We start from the raw sequence: 16,421 nt of genomic DNA on the forward strand, positions 1-16,421 counted from the left end.
CAAATGAAGCCCGGGAAATTCAAATCCCGGGCTTCATTTGCAATTGCGGATGACTACATTACCCCCGCTAGTTCGAACTAGTGGGGTAGTGTAGACATACCCTATGGGAGTAGGGTACCGGGGGATGGGGAAGTAGGGGGACCCGGCCCTGCCACTCCACTGCGTCCCAGCTTACGGCCCTGTTGGCAGTGTAGGATTTCACTGCCTGCTCAGTGGGGATGCTGGCCGAAGCACTCTGACCTCCCGGAGGACAGTCCTCTGCCATGCCGCTTCCTACCATCCCTAGTGCACTGCTCAGCTCTTGGGGCATTGCTCGATGTATCTGACCCTCATGGATGTCCTCCCTGGTTGGGGCTGTGGCTGAAGTGGCTGCTGCTGCGGTTGCTCGGGGCTGGATGTGGCAGCTGCTGCCACCGGGGTCGCTGACCTAGGGCGGCTGTGGCCGCGGCGGCTGCTGCTGCTGCTGGGGTTGCTGCTCCTGGGGCAGCTGTGGCTGTGGCAGCTGCTGCCAAGGTTGCTGTTCCAGTGGTGGTGGCGGTGGCGGCTGCTGCAGGAGCAGCTCAGAAGCTCTGGCCTAAGCTCCTTCCCCTCTGGGAGTCTGCCCTGACTGAGCACAAATTCTTAGCTCCCCCTCTTCAGTGCGGGGTACGCGCTCCCCATCACAGTTATCATGATGTCCAGTCTCAGCAAGCTGTTTGTTCCTGGAACGACAGAGTTTTGCTGCCCGGGGTTGTCAGGAGTACTTTGATGAACTGGTCCTGGATGACATTGTGGTGGACTTGCTAGGCCCTGGAGTGGATCTGGCAGCTGCACAGGATGTGGAGCAGGGTCTCATTGCTGAATCCACACCTCTTGTACCTCTTGTCACAGTCTCCATGGTGTATGGCCCTGTTCAGGGGATGAAGTTGAGTTGGGCCTGTGGATGAACTGCCAGTCTGCAATGCGGGTGTGTCTCACTTGCTGGTCACCTCGAACATTTTCCCTTCATCTGGCTTCTTCAGGTTCTCCATGTAGTGGCTGCAGATGGAATCTCTTAGGGTCCTCTTGAGCATAGTCCTGGTGGGCAAAGTGATGATGGTGTGCTCCAAGGTCTTCATGCATGGTATCAGGAATCCCAGCTCACAGCACTCTTCGCACAACATCCAATGGCAGCCAATTCTCTACTCTAGGCAGCACGAAGTGTTGTGGACATGGGACCACAGTGACAAGTGTTCCCTTTCTCTCCCGAATTTAACTTCTAAGGAGCCACTCAGGTAGGTAGCAATGTCATGCGTAGCGAGGGCTCTGGCAGTATGTTTCCTTACCATCCCTTGCATGGTGCTCTCTATGATGTCCCATACGTTGGGGTCCAGGCACATTAGGAAATGGAAGGCATGGGTGACCATCGCTTCTTTGCACAGGTCTTTCATGCATGGTACATTGGCACTCTCTTGCCTGTGAGAGATGTAAATAATGTCCATGCTGGCCCTCTGGGAGAGATAGAGCCACTTCCCGATGAGCTGTCATGTGGTGCTATCTGCCTTGTTCAGGGGTACCTTGGCCATGGCCAAGCCCTTGAGGATAAAGGAGATGTGAGGGAGAAGGAAGGTGTTGAGTGTGTTGATCTTCTGCCAGGGGCAAGCAGGAAGTTGTCTGGGAGGGTCACATCTTGTGGAATCTCAGCAATGGTTTCTTTGGGTATCTGCTGGATTCAGACTCCTATAGGGGTTCCCAGGTGCTGGTAATGTTGCCCTTCCTCAAGAGAGATCATGGACTCTATCTCAATCTGGAGGTCTCACCAGGTTCTTGATGCCTTTTCCCATGTGAAGAGAGGTGCACTTTCTGGTGTTAAAGCAAAGGCCCATCCATTCGGCAGCCTGGCTAGTGACATTTAGCATCTGCAGGTGGCCCTCCAAACTATCAGTGATCAGGACCAGGTTGTCCTCGTTGGCCACAACATCAATATGGAGGTCGAACCTGACTGGGCTGCAGGAAATGGCACACAGGAACAATTCCATGGCCAAGATGAATACAGTGAGGCTGAGAGGGAAGCCATGCTTCACATATGGTGGATGTGGATGGCAGCTGTCTCTCCATCCATGGAGCCAATGGTGGTGGTGCAGTCTTTGTAGAGGTCATGGAGCAGCTGGAGGAAAGTGTTGGGCATCCCGAACTCTGTGAGGGTGTTGAAGATGTGATGATGTGGGATGGAGCTGAAGATGTTGGCCAGGTTGAGCCAGGCTATGGCACACTGCCTGCGAGAGCTCCTGGCCTCCTGGATGGCCATCTGTTGGACAAAGTTATGATCATAGCACCCCTTGCAGGACATGAAGCCTTTTTGCATCGAGCTGATGGTGCCTTTGCACATTGCCCAGTCTGTGATCCTTGCTGCAAGACAGCTGGCGTAGAATTTGTAAATGATAGAACACAAAGAAATGGGCCTCCGGTTGCCTAGGTTGTCTTGATTGCCCTTCTTGTGGATGAGGACCATCATGGATGATTTCCAAGAGCCGCAAATGTGGCCAAACCACTTGCAGCAGTTGGAGATGGTGGCGAGCACCAGAAAGCCTGGGTCAAGTGTCTTTGTGGGGTTGGTACCTAATACCGTCTTTCCTGGAGACAGTGTTTGTGGTCCTTGTCAGTTTTGAATGGACTTTCTTTAGGGTGAAGTCCCTTTCTAGGTTGTCTGTGAGATTGACTTGAGGCATCTGGTAAAGGCACTCTGGGTATGGTGTACCAGAACAGGCCTCACTGTAGAAAATGTCCTTGAAGTATGTGTGGAGTGTCTTGGGCAGAATAGCACAGTAAGATGGTGTCCTGTTGAGGATCTCCCACATGACATAGGGATGGTTCACTCTGTATCCAGGTCAAGGCATCTGGGTTGTTGTGACAGCCAGCATCCCCTCTCCTGTCTTCTCTTGTCTTGGTGCTAGGAGTCTTCAAGGGAGCCGTGCATCCTCCTGTTGATCACTCCTCCTGGACATGGCTTCTGTGGACAGTTGGGTGATGAGTCTAGCATGGATTTGAAGTCTGTAGAAGTACCTGCTTTGGTCAGTTTATCTGTCCAGAAGAGTTGCCACGAGTTGGCAGCCCTTGCTTGGGGATGCCTCTCCTCATGTTGTCCAGTCTCCTCAGGATCAGGCTGGGAAGGGGCCATAGAGATAAAACTGATGCTCCACTGGGTCCTGAAGCAGGAACCTAGGTATTGTGGAAGGAAACTCGTTCGGTGTCTCTGGGTCAGTGCTGGTTCATATCCATTGGAAAGGTGTCCTGGGAGGTCGGATGCTGGGACTGAGCTGGTTGTGGTCATCCCTGGAGGTGCTGGTGTCTGCACTGGTCCTCTTGCAGGGAGTATCTTGCTGGGGTACTCTCATTGAGATGTGGGAGTGGTCAAGGTCCTTCTGGGTGACCGCTGTGGAAGCATTGGACTTCCTCAGGGTAGGGATCTGCTGCAGGACCTAAGGGCTGCGTAATGCTCCTTCTGCAATCTGAACTTGCTAGGTGCCTGGGAAGTGGGGCCAGTTCGTCCAACGGGAGAGCTTGCTGTGGGGGAGTGCTTACCTGCCTAATATCTATTCCTTGCTTGGTGTTCATGAGGTACATGCTGAGGTGATCAGAGAGGTTGTTGATGAGGGTTGAAATGGTGATCCTTTTTACCATGGAGTCCAGTGTGAGGATTCTGGAAATGGGACTGATTCTTTCTGCATTACTGTCCAGTCTGTTAGCTCCATGGGAAGGAAGTTGACTCTTCCTCAGCCGGCAGTTGTATCTCCTGGTGGTCTTGTGATTCCACGGAGTGCCAAAGCTGGAGCATCATTGATGTGTATGGTAGAGATCCACTGAACTGGGGTAGGTGGGGAAATTGCTCTTGCTCGGGGGCCCTGCACTGGTTGTCTAGTGGTATTTGCACTTTTTAATGTGTCTCGAAGAGCTGATTGCAGTATATTTAGCAGAAGTCAACTTGTTTGTTGTAAGCCTTCCAGGTGTGCTTACTCAGGACCCCATGGGTCCAGACTCCTCAGAAGGGGAAGCATTCAGAGCAGAGGAGGAGACATGCAGGGATTGGGAAGTCAAAGTCAAGGAATCTGCTTTCTTGCCTGGATGATCTTCCAGCATGTCCAAGGTCTCGCTGAGCAATTCTCATGGCATGGAATCATGGAGAAACAAGGTTGCTCTGAAGAGGAGGCTGGACTCACAGGCCAAAGTACCTCGTCATCTGGCAGGCCCTTGTGAGGCTTCAGGATTCTGAGTCATGGGGAGGTCATCTCTTGAAACATCCTCTAGGGCGGCAGGGTGATCAGTTGTAGTCAGGTCTCATATCCTCGGAGAGGTGCCTCCGGTTTTGTCCATATCCGGAGCTGCAGGGCAATGAGTAGCTTCTGTGCTTCTCCTTGGCGTAGCTTCTCCTTGGAGTGTCCTCTTCCTGAAGAACAGGCAAGATGATGTTTCTCCTGGTGGTAAGCAGTATTCTCTCTAAGCTGCAGGGCAGAACAGCTTCCCACGTGATTCATCAGCCCCGTCCAGTCAGTCAGCTCCGTGCACAGAGCCCTGAGCCTCTGACTGCCAAAAAAAGCCAGACTGTGTAATCTAGGTATCAAAACTAATCAGTTTACAAATACTCTCAACCTCTTGTAGTATATGATAGATCCAGTGAAAGCAGTCTGATGCATATTTACACTCAACGACTTAATTACCTGCATCCTGCTTCAAAAGCCTTTTAAGACTGCACTTGAAAGAGAATCTTCTGAACTGTTATTCATGCTTAAATTCGACACTTTAAACCTGAGTCTGAATAAACAATCTAATTATCTTACCCATTATAAAGATAGCTTCCCCAATTATCACCTCTAATATTAGCTCACAGACATTTACCTTCCCCCCCCCATCCCCCTTCTGTTCTGAAATTTGATTTGTCCTTTTCATATGTGTTCATTTTTTTTAATTGTATCCTTTGGTATATATGGTTGTGTGACAGACCGGGCCGTGTCTGGGCACAGCTGAGGGCGTCCGCTCAGGGCGAATTGCTCAAATCCAGGGCTTCTTACAGCCCCCTTGACTGGTGACCTCTCCAAACAGGCCACAAACCAGTCCCACAGAGCGCTTCAGCAACCTGCATGAAGCCTCCCGAGCAAAACCCCTCCGACACCCCCGCAATATCCGTGCCCCAGATGGCCCCGGGCCAATACACAGGTGGGGGGTCCTAGCACCCAATCCCACCTACCCCGAACAAGTTCTGTCCGGTTCCAAGAAACCAGCCACAGATCCCTGGTCAATTTACCCTCTGGACCTTACCCACAAATCACGCTGGGCCAATCCTTTAGAATCTATATCTAAAGGCTTATTATTACAGGAAAGAAAAGCATGAGAGTAAGGTTATTAAAGTACAGTACGTTACATGCATCGAATCTCCCAGTTCTCGATGCAGGCTCTAGCAGAGATGTTGCAGCTGCTGGTTTAAAAGTTCTTATTGCACATCCTACGATCAGGATGGGTTCACAGGTCTTCCGGGCTCTTCAATCCCTGCAGTGCTGCCTCTGGGATGAAGTGCTGAGCTGAGAACAAAATGGCATCGACCACATGGCCTCTTTATACCCCCTTCCTGGCCTCTTCTGGTCTCAGCCGGTCACCTGGTCCTCAGCCTCTCTCTGCTGGCAGCTCTTGGGTCTCCGCCCTCCTGCTTTAGGTGTGTCTTTGGCCCATCAAGTGCCATTGTTCCACAGGGCTTCGCTACTCAGCCTGTCCATAGCAATGCTTAACCACATTCCAAGAAATATTCAGCTTCCACACAGATTCCTATCTACACACACAGACATTATATACTCACATAAACAGTGTACACAGGATCAACAAACAATAAGCTTCCATTCAATACCCCACATGGCTCCCCCCTATACCAGTTTCTGGGGCCAACACCCCCACCTAGGGGTGCAGCAGCGATCTGGCTGCTTCCCTCCAATTCGGTAATGTGACAGGTTGTGACAATTTTCTTCTACTATTTGGTCTGAGGAAGTGGGTCTGGCCCACGAAAGCTCATCATCTAATAAACCATCTTGTTAGTCTTTAAAGTGCTACATAGTCCTGTATTTCTATCACTACACTCATGATTGTGTAAGTTTCTCTATCAGAAAGCCTTGGAATAAGAACATAAAAACATAAGAATGGCTATACTGGGTCAGACCAAAGGTCCATCCAACCCAGTACCGTCTGCCGACAGTGGCCAATGCCAGGTGTCCCAGAGGCAGTGAATCGAACAGGTAATGATCAAACGTTCTCTCTCCTGCCATCCATCTCCACCATCTGACAAACAAAGGCTAGAGTCACCATTCCTTATCCATACTGACTAATAGCCATTAATGGACTTAACCTCCATGAATTTATCTAGTTCTCTTTTAAACCCTGTTATAGTCCTAGCCTTCACAACCTCCTCAGGCAAGGAGTTCCACAGATTGACTATGCAGTGTGTGAAGAAAACCTTCTTTTTATTTGTTTTAAACCTGCTGCCCATTAGTTTCATTTGGTGGCCCCTAGTTCTTATATTACAGGAACAAGTAAACAACTTTTCCTTATTTACTTTCTCCAAACCACTCATGATTTTATATACCTCTATCATATCCCTCCTTAGTCTCCTCGTTCCAACCTGAAAAGACCCAGTCTCTTTAATCCCTCCTCATATGGGACCTGTTCCAAACCCCTAATAATTTTAGTTGTCCTTCTCTGAACCTTTTCTAATGCCAGTATCTCTTTTTTGAGATGAGGAGACCACATCATATATATAGTAGCCCAATGTCTGTGAGTTCCTGCCTTCCGCCATGGTTCTCGGCTGAGTTCTGTGCCATTCAGCTGGGCCGTGGCGGGGGAGCAAGCAGCAGCAAGAGGCCATTTGGGGTCCACACTCCCCATGCAGTACACCCGTGCTGCATGGGGAGCGCGGACCGCAAATGGCCTCTTGCCGCCGCTTGGTCCCCTGTCGCGGCCCAGCTGAGCGGCGCAGCACTCAGGCAAGCACTACAGTGGAAGGGGAAGGGGGGCGAGGTGGTGACGTACACGGCCAGGGGGTGGGGCCCGGCCGTGTACGCCACTGCCCCACTTTCCCTCTCCTCCCGCCGTGGCGCTTGGCTGAGTGCTGTGCACTCAGCTGGGCCACCGTGGGGGAGCCCAAATGGCCGCTTGCGCCACTTGCTCCCCCATGGTGGCCCAACTGAGTGGTGTAGAACTCAGCCGAGCACCATGGCGGGAGGGGAATGGGGGCGGGGTAGTGACATACATGGCCCCACCCCCTGGCCGTGTATGTCATTGGAGTAGGGTGTAAAAATAACTAGACACCCTTGATTGGGGGCGGGATGGGGGAGGGACCGGCTGGGATTGGAGTGGGGCTGGCTGCGGGGGAAGCAAAAATGGGGGGGGGGGGTCAGAGGCAGCGTAGCTGGCCAAGGGAGAATGGGGAAGGGGCGGCTGGTGGGAAGCAAAGCTGGTTGGGGGTGGGAGTCGGGGGCAGCAAGGTTGGCCGTGGGAAATTAGGAGGAGGAACTGGCTGGTGGGGAGCCGGACTCACCCGGGCATGTGCACCTGGGGTGCTGCCCGCCCCGCTCATGCATCCCCAATGGAGACAGAGGAGAGAGGAGAGAGAGTGAGAGGCAGGAGGAGGAGGAGAAGAGAAAGTGGGAGTGAGAGGCAGGTGGGGGAGAAGAGAAAGAAAGAGATGGAGAGAAAGTCAGAAGGCGGAGGAGAGCTGAGAGAAAGAGGGGGTGGCAATAGGAGGAGGAGAGAGAGAGAAAGAGACCGGAGGCTCAGGAGAGAAGACCGACATGGAGGAGAGACCTGAAAATCTCATCTTATGATGGGCTAATTGGCTAGTCTGTACATAGTATTCCAGATGTGGGCGTACCATGGATTTATATAAGGGCAATAAGATATTCTCCATCTTATTCTATATCCCTTTTTTAATTATTCCTAACATCCATTAGATTTACATTATATAAAATCTGAAGCAATTTCTGCTACATGTCTGAGAAATGTGTCCATCTAGGAGATAACAGAAGCTGCTACTTGGCATTCTGTTTGTACTTGTTTACAACTTGAGTTGGTGACTAGAACTGATGTCTAATGCATTAATGTAGTGTACAGTCTCAAGTATGCTCCAGCTCCTTCTTTCTTTGAGGTTTGCACTGCTAGTTAAAGTTGCTGAAATGAGGATTCATACAAAACATATGTGAAGGAGATCTGTATTTATCTGCATGTATTCCTACTTTTTATCTTTCTTTACTAGTATTTAGAATTTACTGTTGGTCTTGATTTGTGGCAAAAGTAAATGAAAGGTGATGGAGTTGCATTTCTTTATATACTTATATGGTATGTGCATACTTTGAACTAGAGCTAAAATTCCCAGCTCAAGAAAACATATCTGTATTAACTCTGATTCACCTAGGATATGGCTAGACTACAATTTTGTGTCGCATTTTGCATAGCTTTTTCCGATCATTTTGTTGGAAGAGGCTTTTCCGACATTTGGCCCATCTAAACTGGGCCAAATGTCAGAAAAAAAACCCTCTTTCAGAAGCCCCCTTCTTTCTCATGGAACAAGGAATGCAGGAGCTTCCGAAAGAGCATGTTTGCACTTCCACAAAAAAAAGTGGAAGTGCAAATGCGCTCCCTGGATGCAGCAGAGGTTTTTTGGGGATACTGGAGGTATCCCTCCCTTCCTCCCTCCCTCCCACAGTCTAGCTGTACCCCAGTGGGCTAAAAATTTAATATAGCCAGAATGCACAAATAGCAGAGATGTAGGATGCAGCTAGCTGTCACAAGGAAGTGCCTAGCATCTTCAATGGTATTGTATTTGGGGTGACCAGTATTTCCTATTTGCACAGCTGTCTACACTCTTGTTTTTAGTGTGTTAGCTTAATCAGAGCCAGCATAGGTAAGTCTCTTGGAGCTGGAAATTACACCTTCAGTTCAAAGTGTAGACATAGGTTCAGTCTTAATATTTGGATCAGTCTTACTGTGGATGGCCACGTGGGACATTGCTATAAAGAAAGTTCTGAGCTACTGTTCCAGGGCATGCATATCACAAAAATGTATGTACTAGAGGAGTTACTTCTATTTGGTAATTAACATTAGTTTATTTGAATGGCTTTGAATTTTCATCTCTGCAGAATTAAAATTGCTTCTCAAGTTATTGCTCTATTTATAACTTGGAATAAGAAGAATGAAATTGGAATCTAAGCTCACTTTTTAGAGTGAACATTTGGTTATCAAAGTTCTTAGATTGTCTGCATTATCAATAGCTTCAGTATTAAACATTGCTAATATGAACATATGTTGTTATTTACAGGGAAGCAAGGAGAGTTTCTTTTATTCAGTCTAAAAAAGGAAGTGAAAATCAGAAAATGAAAGATTTAATTAAAGCTCAGGTAATAGATATTCATCACTGTCTCAATACTGCATATAGTATCTATTTTTAGGGTTACAGTTGTTCTTTGAATGCATATGTCCATCCACTCCAGGTGTGTGCACATCTAGAGTATCAGTGGCAAAGGATTTTCCCTTGCATTACCAATAGGCTACATCTACACTGCACCTCTCTTGTGCAAAAGCCTATGCAAATGAAGCGTGGCTTAGCATGTGGCCACGCTTCATTTGCATAATTAATTAGGGGCCATTTTAGCGCAAGAGGCGTTTGTGCTTTTTTTCTCAGATATCAGGAAGGACTGCAAAGAGGAACGAGCAACAAAGGAGGACCCATGATTCAAATGCAGAGGGTTGGGTGATCAACTGGTTATCTAAGGTGTTTGTACACCAATGCGAGAAGCCTGGGTAACAAACAGGAAGAATTGGAGGCTCTGGCCTAGTTCACGAACTATGATTTGTTTGAGATAACAGAGACTTGGTGGGATGACTTTCATGACTGGAGCGCTGTCATGGAAGGATATAAACTGTTCAGGAAGAACAGGCAAGGGAGAAAAGGAGGAGGAGTTGCACTGTATGTAAGAGAGCGCTATGATTGTTCAGAACTCCAGTATACAGAAGGAGAAAAGCCTGTTGAGAGTCTCTGGGTCAAGTTTAGAGGTGTAAGCAACAGCAGTGATATTGTGGTTTGTGTCTGCTACAGGCCGCCAACAGGCCCGTCCTTAGGCATACGTGGAGTATGAAGTCTCAAAGGGCACCACGCTTTCTGGGGCCCCACTCTGCCAGCCCGGGACAGAGGGAAAGCATAGGCGTGTGCTCTGCACTGGAGCTAGTAGGGGTGCTGCCAGCACTGGCGGCCCCGCCAGAAGACCCCAATGGGCCGAGGGATTCCAGCGAGGAGGCCAGCAAGCTGACCCTGGCTGGAGAAAGGAAGCTGTCAGCCCAGGTGGCAGTGCTGGGAGGAGCCGGGGCTGCACCAGGGCCGGGGTCACGTACAGCGAGCCGGAGAGGGCGGGGTCATGCGCGGCTTGGCGTTGCAGCACCATTTTAAAAAACAGCCAAGCTGTGCCTCGGCAGGAGACGCACCGAGCGGGGCGTGGAGGAGCAGAGCCTCACTAGGGCGGGACTGGCTGTGTTGTGATGGGCCGGGGCTACTTTTTTTGAAAAAACCCTGCAGTCTAGACACAGCCTCATTCATTTTAATGTAGGTATGTACAACGTAAGATATAGAGAATTACTTCTAAGTGTTTTTGTAAAGAATGTGTGTATATTTAATTTCTTTGTGGGTGAAATTTACTTCTTTTTATATTAAGCCCAAATAGTTGGGCTTTGTTGAGGCTCCAAGCATATTTTCAATTAAATTCTTTCTAGTCTATTCTGAAATTCATTCACTATCATTCCACTCCCTGGATGGGTATTTTGGGCCACTGTGTCTCTCTAATCAAGTACTGTAACATTTATGTTATAGCCCCATGAGCTCTAGTCTGTATGGGCTCATCTAGACTATGCTAAAGTGTTGAAAGAGGATATGCAAATTCCGCAGCTTTTTCGGCGAACCCCCTGTTTTTTTAAAAAGCCGCATAAACCTAATTTTTTGAGGAAGAGAGGCTTTTTGAAAAAGGAGGGGAGGTTCCCTGAAAAAGCCATGTCTAAACTACTTTCACTTTCGAAAGCTCCACTTTCAAAAGTGATATCCTCTTTCAACACGTTAGCGTAGTCTAGATGAGCCCTTTGACTGTTGGGTATGGGATGTTGGAGAGGCCTCTTTGCAAAGCCACTATACCAACAGCCAACCTTGAGAGCAGAGGTTAAAGCAGCACTCCTTTGGCATGTGTGAGTGAATTTTTACCTTCTACGATATATTTGAGAGAGTTTGTGTTTCTGTATGTCTGTTTGTTCAACTCCTCCTAAACGGTAAGAGCTAGGACCACCAAATTTGGTATGCAGCTTCCTCTTATTATTACTTAAAGCAAGGTAAGGTTTCATTGTACCAGGAAAATGGGATGTGCCTGGAATAGGATTGCTTCTCAGAAAACTATATTGAAAAAAGAGTCAGAATCACTAGGCAGGTGAAAGGGGCTTACTGAGGGCATTCCCCCCCAAGCCCCACCATCCCCTGTTCAGGACTGCCTGAGCTTCCCATCTCCCAGGTGCCCTTTAGAGAGGGTGGGAGGGGCTGAAGCTCTCCTTCTGATTCATATGGGAATATTGCTGGCTGTTACCCTTAGTTAGGGAATGAGGGGAAAGTGCACAATTTGCTGCATTCCTCACTCTGCCAGGGGCATGCAAGGGGCAGACAAACCTGGGCCTACCTCAGCTGGGGGACATGCATTCATCCCCCAGCTGTGCCCTCTGGAACTGCACCAGTCACAGAGAAATGCTTCTCACTAGGCCCTAAGCTACTCCAATGAGAGAGGGCTGGGGTAGTCCTTTCTCCCCGGAGCAGCCTGCATAATGTGTGTATATATATATATATATATATATATATATATATATATATATATAGAATTACAGGCAGTTCCCGGGTTACGTACAAGATAGGGACTGTAGGTTTGTTCTTAAGTTGAATTTGTATGTAAGTCGGAACTGGCGTCCAGATTCAGCTGCTGTTTCCGGAGAGAGACAAAGGGAGGAAGGCGGGGTCCAAACCCTGGCTGTGGGACAGGGCTGAAAGAGAGGGTAGTTTCTGTCCAGAATCATGGAGGAAGCAGCCTAAGCAAGGGGGCCTAGGATTTAGGGGCCCAGTCTCCCCCATCTCAAGGGGGGCTGAGGCATCCTAGGCCTGGCCCTGTAACTAGATTACATCTGTGCTGTGCTGCATCCTTGGAGAAGCAATACATTCCCTCAATCCTACTGGCTGGCGGAGTCTGTTTGTGCCACTACAGGGATGCATGCCCGGGAGTAGATGCTGCCCCAAGCATGCAGGCATGCCCATGTGGTGTGTGCAGCACTGCTGTGTGTGTGTCTCTATGACCACATCCTCTGTAGTGATGGCTTGTGGTGGGAAGGTATCCCACCACGGGGTTGGGAATAAAGAAGGCCTGTTCATGAACCCTGTGAGCAGGAGTGCAAGGTTCCTGCATGGCAGCTTCATTGCAGCTGTGTGCTCTGGACTGGTGCTCCATGTGCAGCTATGTGCATAGGTGATCCCCAGGCCAAGAAGGCTGAGCGAGGAGTGCACAACCCCTTGCCACCCGCTGCCTTCCCCCATGTGTGTCTAGGGAAAATAATGGAATCGCCTGATGGGCTTTCCCTGTCTTTGTCTGATCCCTGGACAACATCTTGGGAGGGAAGTACCAGCTCCAGGGTGAGGATGACCTCCTGGCTGGTGGGAATCATGTCTAGGCTGGCCTCCTCTTCTTCCTCCTCTTCCTCCCGCACCTTCTCCTTGTCCTCCTCGTCCACAGCCATGCCCTCTGGGAGGTTGATAACAGGTATCTCCAGCCCAGAGTCCTCAAAAAGGATGGGAAGGGACTGACACCCCCAGAATTCAGTGGAGCTGGTTAAAATAGGGGCAGGTCTGGAGTACTGCCCCTGAGCAGGACCTACACTCCCTGGCCTTGTGTAGGCCTGCCTCTGCTCCTTGACCTTCACCTGCTCCTGGGTGTGCATGTGTCCCTTCTGGTCCAGACTGTCTACCATCCAGCCATAAATGGCTACATTCCTGTGTCTGATGAATGTGAACAGAATGGCCACCAGGGCACCTGTGAGAAGACCTGGAGGCCACTTATTTCAAAATAACCACAGCTGTGCTGTCTACACACAACCTATTTTGAAATAGCTATTTTGAAATAGGAATTATTCCTTCTGAAATGAGGGTTACAGATTTTGGAATAAGAAGCCCATTATTTCCAAATTATTTCAAAATAACGGGCTTGCTGTGTAGACGCTCACCTCATTATTTCAAAATAACTTTAGTTATTTCAAAAAAAATGCTGCAGTGTAGACATTCCCTAAGGTGCTACAGGATCAGTGTTGTTTCTAAGGTTTCTTTATAGCTTTTCTAGTCATCCCAGTATAGCTATCATTGTGGAAGAAAAAATCAAGAGATTTTAAACTTAGATATTAGTTACTAACTACAAATAAATATAAATCCAGAGTTGGACTCATAGATTTGAATGATAAACATTAAGAAATCACAAGATCTAAACAAACTTTCTTTCTTTATCATAGGAAAATATTCAAGTTCTTGAACAAGAAAAGAAAAACCTTGAAGAAAAATTACAAAAAGCTGTAGAGGTACTTTGCAAGTTGAGAGGTTTTGGATGAAAATTGTATTTATATTATTTGGATGAGTCAAAATTCTATAAAAAGAATTAAAGTTTATTTATAAATTTAAGGCTGTATAGGTTCTGAAAAAATGCAAATGAAAGGGCATGGAAATGAGCTGAATAAATAAGCATGTATTTATATGGATACCAAAATGGCTGAGATGTCTTTGAGATGTGGTTAAAATTAGATAATTATTTTACTAAAAAACGGTAACAATGGTTTTCTGAGTTCCTACTTTTTTCTCCATGAACTATCAGTTTATCTTACTGCAAAGTTAATGGCTATTCTAGAAATAAGAAAGATGTGTGCAAGTCCTTCTTTGAATGATTGCACATGTGCCTTCTATTCATGGTGTGTACACATGCTAAGCAGTTGTAGGAAAATTTTCCAACAGCAATGCCTGATGCGAACACTGAAGTGCTCTCTGCTTCCTCTCATCGCTATGTGCAGGTATAATGATGGAGGTACCCCTGACTCCCCTTAGTGTATTTTTTACAACCTGTGGTGGTTATTGGTATTTGTTGGTCATGATTTAGTAAGTTCTCTTTGTGTAATAGCTATATATACTTTTCTGTGTAGTTCTTAATCTTAGCCAGTGGTCTTCTCCAATCTTTTTACATCCAAGATCATTTTTTAAATGTCAGGGTAAGACAAGATCTACCCCATCCCTTCCCTAAAACACCACCCCTTCTTTGAGGGCCTGCCCTCTCCATTCTCCTCCTCTCCATCATTTGCTGTCCCCAGCCCTTACTCACTCTCACTGGGTTGAGACAGGAAGTGTGGGCTCTGCGGTCGGAATGAAGGATTTGGGTGTGGGAAGGGGTGAGAGGTGCAAGCTCTAGGAGGGAATTTGGATGCAGGAGGAGGTGGAGAAGGAGATGCTGGCATGGGGAGGGGAGCTCCAGGCTGGAGAGTGTTGGGGTCAGGTGGAAGGTTGGGGTGCTGAGCAAGCTGCAGACTTATCAGGTGTACGATGGACTCAGGAAATAGGTTTGCAAAGTGTGTGTGGTACAGGCATGTTGTGGCACAAGACTAGAGATGTGGGGGGTGTAGGAGTTTGTGGATGTGGGGGGCTCAGGGCAGGGCAGGGGTTTCAGGTGTCTGATGGGCTCACGGGTAGTGTGTGTGGGGGGGTGCAGTGGTGTTATGATGTTGTGGCCAGATGAGGGCTTGGCCCGGCTTCATTTTTAAATAAAATACTATGTCCAACACAAAACGTTTCAACATTGTCTTTATTTATGGGAGGGGCTGGGATCATTTTTTGGGACAGGAGGCCACTGACCCACAGAAAAATAAGTCGGGGACCACACAAGTGAGATGCAAAAAACTAACCCCTCCAAAAAACCCCAACCCTTACTCTTGTGGCTCCAACAGAGACACCTCACTCCTCTGGCACTCCAGTTCTATGGTAACGGGGGAGGTTTAAGGCCTCAGGCCAGATTAACTTTTATGGGGTTCCAGGGTTAGTGGATTTTGTGGGCCCCTTAGGCTCTGGGGCTGGCGACAAAAATGAGGGGTCCAGTCGCTTTGCTCTCCCTCTTCAACTCCCCTGTCTGCAGTCCCCTGTCCGCTTCGCTCCCTTGATCGCACTGCTCTGGCTTTTTAAAGCCTGCTTGCCTAGGTCAGGCCTGCCCCCTTCTGAGTCACACAGGGGAAGGCTGAGCCTGAGGCTAATCAGAGGCAATCAAGGGAACAATGGCAGGCTCTCAGTCCCAACTGCCACAGAAGCTGAAACGGAAACTGCTAGCACTCACCTGGAATCAGACTCAATTCACACTTCAAACTGTAAAATTCAAACAGTCAGGCACACTCACACCACAGCTTGTACTCTCACCGGGTAGCCTCTTCGGCGGTGGGGTTGCTTTGCTCTCCCTCTTCAACTCCCCTGTCTGCAGTCCCCTGTCCGCTTCGCTAGTTCTGGGCGCCACATTTCAAGAAAGATGTGGAGAAATTGGAAAGGGTACAGAGAAGAGCGACAAGAATGATTAAAGGTTTAGAGAACATGACCTATGAAGCCAGGCTTCATGAACTGGGCTTGTTTAGTTTGGAAAAAAGAAGATTAAGGGGGGGACATGATAGCGGTTTTCAAATATCTAAAAGGGTGTCACAAGGAGGAAGGAGAAAATTTGTTCCTCTTGGTTTCTGAGGACAGGACAAGGAGTAATGGGCTTAAAGTGCAGCAGGGGAGGTTTAGATTGGACATTAGGAAAAAATTCCTAACTGTCAGGGTGGTCAAATATTGGAATAAATTGCCAAGGGAGGTGGTGGAATCTCCCTCTCTGGAGATATTTAAGAACAGGTTAGATAGACATCTGTCAGGGATGGTGTAGACGGAGCGTGGTCCTGCCTTGAGGGCGGGGGGCTGGACTCGATGACCTCTTGAGGTCCCTTCCAGTCCTATTATTCTATGATTCTATGATCTGACTTCCTCACTTACCTCAGGGCTTTGGTCACCGTCCCCCCCCCCCTCCACCTCCCACCCAGTTTAAAGCCCTTCTCACTAGGTTTGCAAGCCTGCCCGCAAAGATGCTCTTTCCTCTCTTGGGGTATGTCTACACTAGCTCGTTAGTTTGAGCTAGGTAGGCAAATGAGGGCAACCGGAGTTGCAAATGAAGCCTGGGATTTAAATATGTTCCTGGGCGCCGCCATTTTTAAATCCCCCTTAGTCCGAGCTAACTGCCCACAGCTAGACGCAACAGTTAAATGTTAATTTGAACTAACGAGCTAGTGTAGACATACTCTTGGTTAGGTGGATCCCATCTCTTCCT

General features: G+C 48.4%; 1 protein-coding gene across 8 annotated transcripts in view; it reads left to right on the plus strand.

Moving 5' to 3' along the window:
• Window positions 1–16,421, plus strand: part of CCDC7 (coiled-coil domain containing 7) — a 347,366-nt gene that overhangs the window by 160,983 nt on the left and 169,962 nt on the right. For all 8 annotated transcript variants that reach the window (XM_075922671.1, XM_075922670.1, XM_075922665.1 and 5 more), the window contains 2 exons: window positions 9,308–9,386; window positions 13,555–13,620. In XM_075922671.1, the coding sequence (XP_075778786.1) occupies window positions 9,308–9,386; window positions 13,555–13,620 (145 nt within the window). The remainder of the gene's footprint in view (window positions 1–9,307; window positions 9,387–13,554; window positions 13,621–16,421) is intronic.

This window comes from Pelodiscus sinensis, chromosome 2, assembly GCF_049634645.1.
Source record: "Pelodiscus sinensis isolate JC-2024 chromosome 2, ASM4963464v1, whole genome shotgun sequence".
Taxonomy (NCBI): Eukaryota; Metazoa; Chordata; order Testudines; family Trionychidae; genus Pelodiscus; species Pelodiscus sinensis.